Here is a 14,471-nt window from a genome sequence, read left to right as displayed (position 1 = left end):
CCTGGTGTGAAAGGAAAAAAAAAAAAAGGATGAAGAAACCAAACTCACTGAACGTAGGGAAGAAGGAAAAAAAAAAGTGTCAAAAGTTGCGGCTGACTCTGATTGTGGGACCCAGTATGTAGTTTTAATTATGAAAATGACATTGAAAACAGAGTTATGGAAACTGAAAATACCTAAAATGTGTTTTCAGTTTCTATAACTCATCACTCAAAAATCAGAGAATTGAGCGATGGAAACAAAAACTGGAAACAAAATCCAAACGGATTTCTTAGCCATGGGCCCCATACCTGTGACTTGGTGCAGCTTTTACTTCTTCTTCTTCTTTTTTTTTCCTTCAACCCCCAGTACCCAAACTCACCAAACCCAGTGAAGAAAAAAAAAAAAAAAACTTAATGAAGAAGACCAAGACCCAGCTTGAAAGGGAAAAGAAGAAGAAGAAGAAGCCACCTGGTGTGAAAGGAAAAAGAAAAAAAGAAAAAAAGAAAAAACTTAATGAAGAAGACCAAGACCCATCTTGAAAGGGAAAAGAAGAAGAAGAAGAAGAAGAAGCCACCTGGTGTGAAAGGAAAAAGAAAAAAAAAAAAAAAAAAAAAAAAATAATGAAGAAGACCAAGACCTAGCTTGAAAGGGAAAAGAAGAAGAAGAAGAAGAAGCCACCTGGTGTGAAAGGAAAAAAAAAAAGAAAAAAAGATGAAGAAACCAAATGCATTGAACCCAGGGAAGAAGTAAAAAAAAAAAAAAAGGTCAAAGTTGCGGTTGACTCTGATCGTGGGACCTCGTATGTAGTTTTAATTACGAAAATGCCATTGAAAACAGAGTTATGGAAACTGAAAATACCTAAAATGTGTTTTTAGTTTCCATAACTTATCACTCAAAAATCAGAGAATTTAGTGATGGAAACAAAAATTGGAAACAAAATCTAAACGGATTTCTCAGCCATGGGTCCCACCATTTTTGAGTTATGAGTTATGGAAACAGTAAATTCAAACAACCCCTAAATGTCTTTAGTTGAAAAATATATCTTGTGCATTCAAAATATATATACATATATATATATATATATATATATATATATTTATATGCGCGCGTGTGTGGAATATTTTATTGATAGATGAATCTCAAGTTACAATCTTAGGCAACACCCTCCCCGAAAAAAAACTTATGTCACGGGAACAAAGCACAAACCGCCCACCAGCCCACATTCAGTTGTTTTTTGATGACCTTGATGCCTGGCTAATCATAACCTTTCGCAACAAATTCTTTTCCTAAATGGACACTTACCAAAATTGTGATGACTAAATGTGATTGTCAACTCATGAATTGACAACCATGCACTTTGCATCCTGATTGTATTGTCACATATGGCTCTCCTAGTCACCAAACCTTAGGCATAAATCTGTAATTTGTATTCAAGTAATAAGGAAATTAACTAATGAGAAACGAAATAAAAGTACAACTTCTAGCGATGTTGGGAGTATGAAAATGTTGAATTGAAACAAAGCCTCGCAATTTTGTTGCTCATGCCAAACGAAGTTGAGGGTGAATCATGCATTTTCTAGCCAGTTTTCTTTGAACCATGTTGCCAAAGTTTCCTATATAAAGCCCCATTAGCTCATACTCTCTTACCACCATTTCACTCTACCTTGGATTTCTTTCAAGCACATTAGAGGAATTTGAGAATGAAGATGGCTCTCAGTTACAGTGTACAAGGATTCATCCTACTCCTGACTGCCTCTTTATTGGTAGTTAGTGAGGCCAACACCATTGTTGTTGGAGGCTCAGAAGGTTGGCGTTTTGGCTTCAACTACACTGATTGGGCTCTCCGAAACAGCCCCTTCTACATAAATGATACATTAGGTGAGTAATAAGTGTCTAACTATGTTTTATAAAGATATGAACAAATTATATCTATTTACATGATTTTTTTTTTCGATAATTCAATAGTTGGAAGAGGGGGATTTGAACTCTAAATTTCCCATTTGAAAATACCAATAAATGCCAACCAGTTGAGTTATAAGGTTCTACGCTTATTTACGCGAAAATATGGGATTATTTGTGATATCACATTCATATTATAATATTTTATTATCACTTTTAGTCTATTAGGTCTAGTTGTGTAAGTTTTGTACACTTGTGTTTTAAGTTTCCCAATTAAATTTAACTACATTGTTGCATTCACTAATACATGTAGTATTACAGTAAAATCTTTTCCCAAGTACAATTGAATTCAAATATGTGAGTTATTAGTCAATACAACCAAATGGTTGGATTTAATTGGAAAATACAACATTCTATCTAAATTTGTCCTCTTATTAATACTCTATTTTAAGAATAATTTACAAAATAATAGGAAGGGATGAGGTGAATATTGCAAATTAATGTGTACTATTAAGTTGAAACTATCTCTAAAATAAAATTTGTAATAATTTGAATAAGGGATGATGATTGCAAATTAATTTCGAATTCACATATTGATTAAAAAATTGTAGTATTAGTGTGACCTTGAAATGACTATTCTTTTTTTTTCTCGATAACAGCAATTAACCTTAAAAATATCTAGGATTAACTAATTGAATTTGTGGTTTTGCATTGTTCCATTTGTTTGCAGTATTCAAATATGTTCCACCAAGCGACACTTCCTTTGCTCCCTCAGTTTATTTACTGCCAGACCTATGGAGCTATACAACATGTGATTTCAGGAGGGCTAAGTTGTTGGCAAACGCTACACAAGGTAGCGGTGAGGGCTTTAAGATTGTGCTGAAACAGGGGAGGCCTTATTACTTTGCTTCTAGTGGCCACAATGGCTTCCACTGCAGTGCGGGGTTGATGAAGTTCTTTGCTGTTCCATTGCCACGAGGAAATTAGTCATTGTCTCATTCATCACAAATAAAGCCAAGGCTGATGCAATTAATATTGCTATTTATCGTTTCAATAAGTTTGGGTACACAATCTTTTTACAATTGTTAAGGTATTATATAAAACATATGTGATAGTGATTCTAATCATAACTTGCCACATTATCAGTTGTAACGAAGATAATAAGAATATTTGGAACCCAAGCATTACTTTATCTATTTTCGTCAATGATCATTGTAATAAAAAAATCAATCAATTGGGAGGACCATGATTGAATATCAATAAAACCTTTCTTTTTCTTTTTTAAGTTATGATACTGTATGATTTATACGGAAAAAATGTGACAGAATTGTTGTTTGATTGAGTATTTTATTAAAAACATCCCAAAAAGTCTAAGAACAAGCAGAAATTTCTACAGAAAACAAACATCACAGCCCTACAGCTCCTAACCAGGACATAAAACATCACTGCAGCTCAAACAAAACAAAAGAAACAAGAGGTTTGTTCCACAACTTTTTCCTTAATTTGTTTAATTGGTAAGGTGAGTGGGGAAGATAAAAGCAGTCAAAGGTATTGTCATTACTCACAATTTGTCATCTTAATTTATAATAAAGTTAGCTAAAAATTAACAGATGCCCTAGAAGTATTAGTTTATGAAATATTTTTAAAAATATTTTATAGAAAATAAAAATTTTAACAATTTTTTATATTTTTCATAAAAATTATATTAAAATTTTCTAAAAATAATCAATTAGTAAATGTCTTAAAACACCCATTAACGACACCCATAAAGTTATACAGTGAAACCAGAATCTGTATGACCCTTCACGAAAGGTCTGGCCAAAATGGTAAAAGACAAAGATGTCAAAATCTGCGTCTTCCCACATCGCCAAAAACTGTTGCTTTTTGGCACAATTTTATAGTCCAAAAGGCTTTTATTCTTTACTGGACCTCATGCACGTTTAAAACATGCACAAGCACGACATGATTAAACATGAGATTCAATAGTGTCCACTGTCCCAAGTGGAATACATCTTTAGACAATTTTTGCTTCCAAACCTGAACAAAGACAAGTTGTCCTATATTATATGTCCCATGTTCACTTCCCAACTCATGAAATAAAGCTCCGATTCTCATCATGAGAAATCTCCTTTGTGGATTCTTAAACTGTTTTTGCTTCCTTAAATTTGTGTACTCAAATTACATCAAACATTCAGAACCTCATATATAAAGATTTAAAAAGAAGAAAAAAAAAGGGCATTTGTTTTCTATGAAATTTGGTAGTGGGAATATATTATCATTATAAGCACCTAGCTATCTGCTTTAATAAAGAGTTCTGCTATGCTTCCTATTCTGATTTTTGTAGTGATATATTGTATAGATTTACTTTTTCAATATTTTTCAAGTTTGCCCTTTTCTGTTTGTTAATTTATTTGAAGAAGGAAATGAATGAATGGGAGAGAACTATTAAGTTTAATATCACATTCACTTAAAATAAATAAATACTCCAACTCCCAAAATTCCTTAGACAAAATTTTTTTTTATTTAAAAATGGATGTTTCAACTTTCAAGCATTTATTTTCTTTCCACGCACACAAAAATTAGTTAAAGACCGACCTACCTTAAAAAAAATGGGTCTCATGTATTTTATCTCTCTCGCCGTATATGGGTATTATATAATTGTGAGATCTACATATTGTAAGAGGACAGATATATTTATTGAGTGCATAAGATAATTATTGTTGTTTTTATATTAAAAATGCATATAGCCATAGTTTGGAATATAGGAGAGCACAATGAATTTAATAATTCAATTTAATTTTCTTATCCAGAAGCAACAACAATGAGATTGTACATTCTAAATTCATTGAATGGTGGCTAACTACCAGAATATGGCCGCATAAACAGCTCATTCTCATGGATACGTTCCATCAAGATCTGCATTGCAGCGAGTTAAAAATTTTCCTTCTCAATTATGGAGAAGTATATTATATTATATTCATACTATCGATCAGGATTTAAAAAAAAAAAAATTATTATTCATATTTCAGAAAAAGATGATATTTTTCCATGGAGAAGGAATAAATATTAAATCTCAGTGCAACCCTTATTGCTTAACATACCATCACCATCATTTTTCTAAAAAATAAAATATGGATAGAGATAATAATAAACCAACAAATTGTGAAATTTTAATAAGGTGCCCTTCGAAAATATGAGTTCAATTAATCTCATAGGCCCCAGATGCAAACCCAAACAGTGACACTTCAGATGGATCTTATTTTTGGGTATAGAGGGATGATATTTGAATACAAGCAAAGTTACAGACACAATAGTTTTCACAACAAATTTACAAATGCCGAGTTGACATATTGTTAATGATTTCCCATATGAGCACACAAATAACGCTCTTTTCATTATCCATTATTAACAACTAGTTTTCATTTCAACTAGTTGTGAGTTTTATTGTGACTCTAAGAGTCTAAATTTATTAGTTCAATGCATCTATTTGATATTTCAAGATCTATACCAATCTCACATGCGCAGTTCGAATATATAATATAACTTGTGTGAGACTATAAGAGAGGTGAGGGTAAATGATGAAATTTGGGATGACAAAAATTTCTCACCTTACTTAACTCACTTTGTCCTACTATATCTCACACGGTTTTCTCCGTCTCACGGGGACGGCTTTTGCATGCCCCTTTTCTCTTTCATTTTTATCACACCAATGATAAAAACCTCCTAATTAGGGATGCAAAATGTCTCTATCCACAACCTACTCTTATCCTTCATTTGTTTTTGCCCCTGCAAAGACAATGGGGTTGGGACAATTCACCCATTATCTAATCTTTTCCGATCCTATTTCCCCTATCTAAAATATAAAAAAGAGTAGCTGAAATAATACTAGAATAAAAATATGCTTATCATATTAAAATTTAAACAAAACTTAGGTACAATTCCTTAAATTTATGTACTCTAGATTTTCCAATTAAATGCAATAATATGATTGTATTGTCCAATTAGCTGCATAGTTAAAACCTTTTTTTTTTAAAGAAGAAACCCCATTTTAAAACAAAATCATCCTTAGAAAAAATATGTTGCATTAGTCAATGTAATTAACCATTAATTGGTGAGCCTAAAGTATAAAACTTAATGAATTGTATCTAAGTTTTGCTCTAAAAATTTAAAGTGACTTATTGTAATTGAGCAAAAGAGTAAAGAGCTAGGATGTTGTCAGTTAATTTTAATTAAAAAAATTTAAACCTTCACCCTAAAAGGGTGTATGTATATTTTAATTAAGCATGATGTAACGTTATCAAGTATAAATCAACGAAGAAACTAATTACAACGAAGCTAAGACTCCAAAAATAGTTTCTTCATTTATTTATTTTTTTGTCTCTCTTATTTGATATAAAGTGTTAATGAAATTCTAACTTTGGTATATACCAGCATATATATGATGTTGATGGAGAATATTAATATTCCATCTTATCCTTAACGTTTTTGTTCGAAATCTTATTAGTTTGGATACGCACATCTTATTTTGTTTGCCATTCTTTCTTTATTTAGTGATGATGTAAAACCAAAATCGTCAAAGGTTAAAAATAAAAATAGAAGTGAAAAGTACCGTAAAAACTAAAAACTCAGCAAAAAAATAAATAAATAAAAGTACTGTGAGGAATATTTCCCTCTTAAAAAATCACCCTTTAAAAACAGTAACCTGCGCACTGATAATATTAAAATCCAGTAATATGGCAATAAGTTATTACTGGTTTTGGCATGGTTTCCTGGTCACAAAGCAAGATTAGCTTGCACACTGACATGGGATGCTATAATTGGCCAGAAACACCCTTGGAAGTCGTCAAGAACAGCAGACCTTAGCAACAAGATAATAAAGTTTAAAACTTCTCCATGTTTTGTTGTCATCCCTTTTTAATCAAACACATAATTGCAACAGTTCCTTCAATATATTGGTGACAGCTTGTCATAGCGAGGCAGATAAAATTTGTTTGACACTTTTTTGTTTTTCCCTCTCGATAAGGTGATGGACAATACATTTTTCACTGTATTATGATTGCCCATATTATTGCAATAGTGTTTGTGATAAAGCTAGTGAAAATTGAATTATTTTATTTTTATGTACACAGAAGAAATCCATAACAATTTTACAAAACTTTTGAATTAGCATACTTGTAGTGAACTTTGTGTAAAATGTATCTAATTTGATTCAATTGATGTATAAAATTATTGTGAATGGTATCTAATTTGATTCAAATGATGCAAAATTATTGTGTATTGTTATTGTATCTCAAACTTTATCTATGAGGAAACAAGATAATACTCCCATCACAACAGTTCTTTTTGTTTTTTTTTGGGATAGAATTTATTGGTGCCATTGTGAAAAATATCATATCCTCAACATTATTATTATTATTATTATTATTATAAGTGGGAAAAGGAGATTTAGAGATTGAAATCTAGGTGGCTATGGAGAATTGGCCAAAACCATTTACTTCAAGCACTTCTCAAAATTTTGTTAAACACTTTGTTTGTAGCTGAGGCAATAAAATTCATACTACAATTTGCCTTGTAGACTTATAACAATTAATTACATTTTAACAAATTCAACCCCAAATTTTACTCCTACCCCAACCACAACAACATGGAACCATTACACTTTCCTCAAAAAAACACAAACATTAATGAAAGCCCGAATTTTCAGACAAGGTTGAGCTCACATAGTCTCTAACCTCTCTAGCAATCACATCCCTCATGACATCCCAAAACCCCGTCGGGAAACTCTCCGACCTCCGCTCCGCCACGCCACCATTCCCACCACCACCACCACCACCACCAATCCCCGGCGGCGCAAGTGTCAAAGCCGTAAATTGCTCATCTTCATCAAAACCATTATTACACTGCAAAGATCCCGAGGCAAAACCCTCATTATTAATCAAACTATTAGTACTAGTACTACAACCCCCACCTTCTATCATTTGCTGATCTTTGACCCTTCTCTTAAGCGTGGAGTTCCAGTGGTTTTTCACAGCATTATCGGTCCGACCAGGGAGCAATCGAGCAATGGTGGCCCACCTGTTACCATATTGAGCATGAGCAGCCAAGATGGTCTCGTCCTCAGCTGGAGAAAAGGGTCTGTGCTCCACGTTTGGGCTCAGCTGGTTACACCACCTAAGCCTACACGACTTGCCAGACCGACCCTTTATGTATCGGCTTATCACAGACCAGTTTCGAGCCCCATATCGTTCAACCAAACGAGTCAAAATCCTATCTTCCTCAGCACTCCAAGGACCTTTGATCTTCTCAGGCCTATTGTGATTTCTTGGTGTTTTGCTAGATAAAGATGAGTCTGAAGAGGAAGAATCAGATGAAGAAGTAGTAGAAGAGGCTTCCATTTTAGAAAAAAGATAGTGACTTTGATAGAAATAAAGAGAGAGAGAGAGGTATTGAATTTGGGATTGTTGAGAATAGCTGGGGCTGTGTACAGAATTGAGGAAAGGAAGAGTTTGGGTTTTATATACACAGACGCAAAGAGAAAGGTGCATGCACTTGTTGGAGGACTCTAATGGGCTAGAGCTCTTTTGTGCAGAGATGGGGTACTTCCAGGAAATTGGCTTTTGTAAAGTGGGTAGGGAACCTTGGGTTTATAAACTCTATACGCACCCCTGTTATTGTTTCAGAATTTTTTTTTCTTTTCTGTGTGAGCCAAAATTTTGTCGCAGTCTGATTCTGCTTTGTCTGGGACTATTAATTAAATTTCCTTTGACGATTTTAGCCCACTGAAGAGAAAGAGAGAGAGAGAACTTTGGCCATTTGGGCACGGCTCTAGGAAAATGTCATACTGAAGTTTTTGACTATCCCTTTCCTTCTCTCGGTTTATTCAGTTATTTGGAATTTTGGGGCAATACGTTATTTGGTTAAAAAGTTTTGAAAATTTGATGAGAAGAAAAATCATCAAATAATCCAAGTACGCAAAATATTGACTTGGTTTTGTATAGATCTGTTCTGATGAATTACACGTGATATAGATATTACACATGATATAGATACGACACGTTTTTAAAAATGATTGTATGTCACCCTCGTGTCTCATTTAATATATTAAATCAGTGATGGAAAATTCTGTTTTATATTATTTGTACAATCATTTGTTACACATCAAGAAATAGATACATTACTAGAAGCCATATAAACATAACGCATGTTTGAAAAATAAACACACATCACTCTTATATGTATTAATTCCACTAGATTCACTGAATGTGAAACTTTGCTCAACATTATTTGTACAAGCACATGTCATTTCAAGGCAATACGGTAGTTAAAGTTTTGAAAATTAGTAAAAGGAATAATCATCCAATTCAAGTAAACAAAAATATTGACTTGTTTTGTGTCAATGGTACCGTATTACACACAATACAAATACGGCACACGTTTGAAAAGGATTATGTATCTCTTGTTTGTATCCTCCTCAATTCACTGAATGTGAAGCTTTGCTAGACATTACTAGTACAATCACATGTTATATTATCAAAGAAAAACAGTATATATGATAGATTTGTTTGCTCATGCTTATTTAGGTAAAAAGCTAGTCTAAGTGAGATTGTCACGAGTCATGTCACATGCGACTATATAGAAAAAGAAAAAGAAAAAAAAAAGGTACAAATAATTTCGGCCCAAAGGGAAGGGCATAAGAGCTAAGGGCAAATGTGAGATTTAAAGTGAGGGTGGCCAACTGTCAATAATAAAAAATGAATAAATGAATAAAAATCATTCTCGTACTCAGAACATTTGGGGAGTACTTATCAGGAGCGTTTAAAACATGACAGGAAAGGCAGAGCTGTTTAACACAACATATAAGAAACGTTTTAAAACGGCAGGGTGGGACCTTAAACTTTTTTGACTAAATACTTTGCCAAACAATTACAGCTGTAAGAGTCTCTAATCCACATCCAAAATTTACAAAAGTCACTCAGATCAACGGCCACAATCAACCGTCGGAAAGGAGATCTGTTAAAAAGGAAGGGTCTTAAAAAAATAGAACCTGGTTTTGAAGATGACTTCGACGCCTTCCACGTAGGAAGGTCCCACTAACAGGCTGTAAGAATCTCACGTGATTCGAGTTTGAATCCCTTTGACTTTTTTGTGTCCTCTAAGACACCTAGAGACCACACTCTTCTTCCTAGAGCGTGAGCTTGCAGGACCTCACAGGTTTCAGTTTTCACACCCATTATTTTCTAGGGTAGGTTAGGTTGTATTCCACATTTTTATTGGGGTGTAAAATGATTAAAACAATGTCAAGTAGGTTTAAAATTATTTTAAATTCACCAACTTGGTCCTTAATTATGGTGAAAAATAGGAAAAGAACGAGTATAATGATTTAAAGACTAAATTAGGGTTAAGGACCAAATAAGTCTATTTTGAAAAAATCTTAATCTTAATTAATATTAATCTAAATCTCAGAATGTAAACTGTATTTTATCCATTTATCCTTTATTTTTTAACGAAAATTTGGACTTGTCCCTTGTTTACTTCTCTTTGGCTTTTGGCTTTTTATATTTTTGATCTTACCCTACTGATTGGAGATGACACTGTGAACAAGTTGTTGGAAGCAGTTGCATGCAACTCATGAACATTAAGGGTCCGTTTAAATACTGTTTATTTTGCCGAATATTGAAAATAAAAAAATAATAATAAAAAATTTACTATTCACGCGCTTAGCACGGTTTATAAGCCTAAAATCACTATTCATGAACAGTAAACAGTGCCAAGCACACTCAACTGAAGAAAGAAAAAAAAAAAACACAGAAAACGCTCAGCAAAACGCAAACGTAACTTATCCAAATGCTGCTTAATTCATGTGAAAACTGTAATCAAAGTCAAATTTTAAAATGATAATTGAGAGTAGTTTCATATTAATGGTTATAGAGGCTTTCAATTTCTAAATCTAATTATTGATTCAGATGGTGGGCTTTTGTCGAAGAATTTTCGAAGTTAGGGACAATTTAGCAGTTCTGCTTTAATTGAGAGTTATTTACAAAACATTTAATATTTCTCCAAAAATATGTGTGCAATTATTTAAGAATTTAAAATTGATTGTTTTACAAATTTCAGTGAAGTATTAAGTACTTTTTTAAAGTTTATTTTAATTATAGATAATACTATAATAGGTCTATTTTGGGATATTTGAAAAATGAGCACCAAAGAGTCAAAAGACTATTACTCCAATTATAGTAGAGTATAGGATGAACTATATAGTTCAAACCCAACAAAAACCCCTAAATTATACTATCTTCTTTATACCAATTAAAAAGATAAAAAAAGCTGTGGGTTCCAGTTAGCTCAACTGGTAAAGTTTCTAATAGTTGTATAAGAGATCTAGAGTTCAATCCCCGCCTACACTAAAAACTGATTGGTGTCTTGGTCTTGAAGAAAAATTGAAGCTTGCAAAACGTACAACAATGGCGGAAAAGACAACAAATAGAGTAAAAGGGTGAGAGAGTGAGAGAGCAGTTTTGTAAAGAAAATACTTTTGTGTATTAATGTGACAAGCTTCACTTTACAATGACCCACATCTCATATATATAGCATAATTGCTCTACACTGAGAAACTTCTAGAGACTAAACTGTTATAACAGACTAACTAACAAGATCCACATTATGCTCCGTAAAACTAGAAGTGACGTTTGGAAGGCAGTTGTGGCTCAACTGCCCATAGAGATACAGTTGGAGTGTTAGTCTTTTGAAGAAACAGAGCCATTCTGGAACGATGACTGATGAAGAAGACATAGTACCAAAACGACCTCGTATTTCATTTAACAAATTGACACCGTTTTGTCTCAATTTCTCATTAAACTAAGCAACACCGTTTTGTCTAAGTGAAAACGGTATCGTATCAAGAACTAGCCGTTATCTTCATCTTCCTCTATTTTCAAAGTTTGTGTCCTCTGATTGTTAGTTCTTGCTTTCACATCCCCCCCTCAAAACCATGGGGTCAAGAGACACCATGATTTTGGACCTGAGAAAAATGAAACGAGAGGTGGACAAGCTCTTAGTAAAGACATCAGCAAGCTGATCACCAATGGAGATGTACTTGACCAGAAGATCTTTGCGAAGAACCTTCTCACGAACAAAATGGTAATCCACCTCCACATGCTTTGTACGAGCATGAAAAACTGTATTGGAGGCAATAGCAAGGGCAGAAACATTATCACACCAAAGCTTGGGTGGAAAAGAAAGAAAAATACCCAGGTCTTTCAACACTTGGCGAAGCCAAGAGAGTTCAGCAGCAGTGGTGGCTAAGGCCTTGTACTCAGCCTTTGTGGAAGATCTGGACATAGTCTCTTATTTCTTGGCACACCAGGTAATGGGATTATAACCCAAGAAAACTATATAGCTAGTAATTGATCGCCTGTCAAAGGGATCGCTAGCCCAATCTGAATCAGAGAAGGTTGAGAGAGAAAAAGAACCAGGTTGAAGGAAAACACCTTGATTCAATGTCCCATTGACATACCGGAGGATCCGTTTAGCAGCAACTAAATGAACATCAGTAGGAGCAGACATAAATTGGCATACTTGCTGGACTGCAAAGCTGAGGTCAGGTCTGGTGAAGGTCAAATAATGGAGTGAACCAACTAAGCTTCTGTATTCATGAGGGTTAGATAAGAGAGAACCCTCAGTAGGTATCAATCTGGAATTAGGAGCACAAGGAGTGCGAGCTGGTTTGGAAGACACCATATTGACCTTAAGTAATAAATCCTGAGCATACTTTGCCTGAGATAAGAACAAACCCTTGGAAGTTCGTGAGATTTGAATGCCAAGAAAGTAAGAAAGAGGACCCAAGTCCTTAAGTTCAAAAACTGTGCTGAGCTGAGTGATCAAAGCAGATAAGAAATGAGGATCATTCCCAATCATGACTATGTCATCAACGTAGACAAGAAGGTAGACCACTTGATGCCCTTGTCTGAGAATAAATAAAGAGGAATTAGCAAGTGATGCTTGAAAGCCAATATGTAGCAGTTGAGTGGAAAATCTCTCAAACGAAGCTCTAGGTGCCTGTTTAAGGCCATAGAGAGATTTGAGAAGTTTACAAACATGATTGGGATGTGCTGGATCCACATAACCAGGTGGTTGAACCATGTAAACATCCTCTCGAAGATAGCCATAAAGGAATGCATTACTCACATCAAGCTGTCTGAGGGGCCAATTGAACTAAACAGCCAAGGAAAGGATGATTCTGACAGTAGGAGGTTTAATAACAGGGCTAAAAGTTTCCTCAAAATCAACCCCATACTGTTGATGAAACCCCTTGGCAACTAGTCTGGCTTTGTATCTATTAATGGACCCATCACTGTTGTGCTTTAGTCTAAACACCCACTTGCAACCAACCAAATTGTGAGTGGGAGAAGGGGGTACCAAAATCCAAGTGCCTTGCCTCTTAAGTGCTGCAAACTCATCATCCATTGCTGAGCACCATTGAGGAAATTGGACAGCAATTTTGTAGGAAGGAGGCTCAGTAAGGGTGTAGTCAGGCTTAGAAATGAAGCTAGCCTTAGTAGGTTTGGTACTACACTGCACTTTGGATTTAGAAATAGAGGCATGAGGTGCTGCATCAGTCATAGCAGCAAAAGCCTTGGGTCTAAAAATGCCATCCTTAGACCTGGTGATCATGGGATGATTGTTCACAATAATAGGGGCCTGGGGCTGTGCTACTGTGGGAATGGCAGGATGGGATGATGTAAGATGTGGCATAGGAGCAGAAGGAGCAGATAAAGGTGATGGGGACAGATAAGATAAAGGAGCAGAAACAGGTGTGCAAGGAGATGAAAATTGAGTAGATGGAGACTGTGTAGGTAAAGTAGTAGGAGGAGCAAACTGGTCAGATAAAGAGGATGAGAAGGCATTTAAGGGCATAGGAGACTCGGAGGTAGATTGAGGTATCACAAGAGGTATGGGAATTTGAGGTGAAGGAGTAGGGTGTGAATTGGAGTCAGCAGATGGACCAGTGGATAAAGGTTGGGGAGAAAGAAATTCACTTTCATTGAAGTGAACATTTCTTGAGATATAGATCCGAGAAGTAAGAGGATCTTGGCAGATATACCCTTTGGTATGAACAGGATAACCAAGGAAGATACAGGAAGTAGTGTGAGGTAAAAGTTTATGTGCATTATATGGTCTCATTAAGGGAAAACAGATGCAACCAAAGGTCTGTAAATGGGTAAGGTGAGGTTTGGACTTAAACAAAACCTCCCAAGGAGTGGAATTTTTAAGATTGGGAGTAGGAAGTCTGTTAATGAGATGGACAGTTGTGGACACAACATAAGACCAGTAGGATGGAGGTAACTGAGAGTGAGATAGCATAGTGAATGCACACTCCACTATGTGTCTATGCTTCCTCTCAGCCACTCCATTATGCTGAGGAGTGTAAGGACATGAGAACTGATGGACAATACCATGAGTTAAACAGAAAAGCTTAAATGCATTGGAAGTAAACTCACCACCATTATCAGTTCTCAAGATTTAGATTTTAGAGTCTAACTGATTTTCCACAGTGGATTTAAAGAACTTGAAAATATCAAAAACATCAGATTTAT

At 34.7% G+C, this 14,471-nt stretch overlaps 2 protein-coding genes across 2 annotated transcripts; one reads left to right on the top strand and one right to left on the bottom strand.

Annotated features, from left to right (window-relative positions):
- The first annotated feature begins 1,427 nt into the window (after positions 1-1,427).
- On the top strand, positions 1,428-3,160 carry LOC142622582 (early nodulin-like protein 4). Its single transcript, XM_075796097.1, has 2 exons — positions 1,428-1,857; positions 2,609-3,160. Exons 1-2 carry the CDS (start codon positions 1,680-1,682, stop codon positions 2,863-2,865), a joined length of 435 nt encoding a protein of 144 aa, XP_075652212.1. The 5' UTR covers positions 1,428-1,679; the 3' UTR covers positions 2,866-3,160.
- Positions 3,161-7,404: 4,244 nt separating this feature from the next.
- Positions 7,405-8,571, bottom strand: LOC142640641 (uncharacterized). The gene has a single exon (XM_075814826.1). The coding sequence runs from the start codon at positions 8,421-8,423 to the stop codon at positions 7,560-7,562; it is 864 nt and encodes a 287-aa protein (XP_075670941.1). The 5' UTR covers positions 8,424-8,571; the 3' UTR covers positions 7,405-7,559.
- Positions 8,572-14,471: the final 5,900 nt, after the last annotated feature.

The sequence above is a fragment of the Castanea sativa genome, chromosome 1 (genome assembly GCF_040712315.1).
Source record: "Castanea sativa cultivar Marrone di Chiusa Pesio chromosome 1, ASM4071231v1".
Classification (NCBI taxonomy): Eukaryota; Viridiplantae; Streptophyta; class Magnoliopsida; order Fagales; family Fagaceae; genus Castanea; species Castanea sativa.
This window is presented reverse-complemented; position numbering and strand designations above follow the sequence as displayed.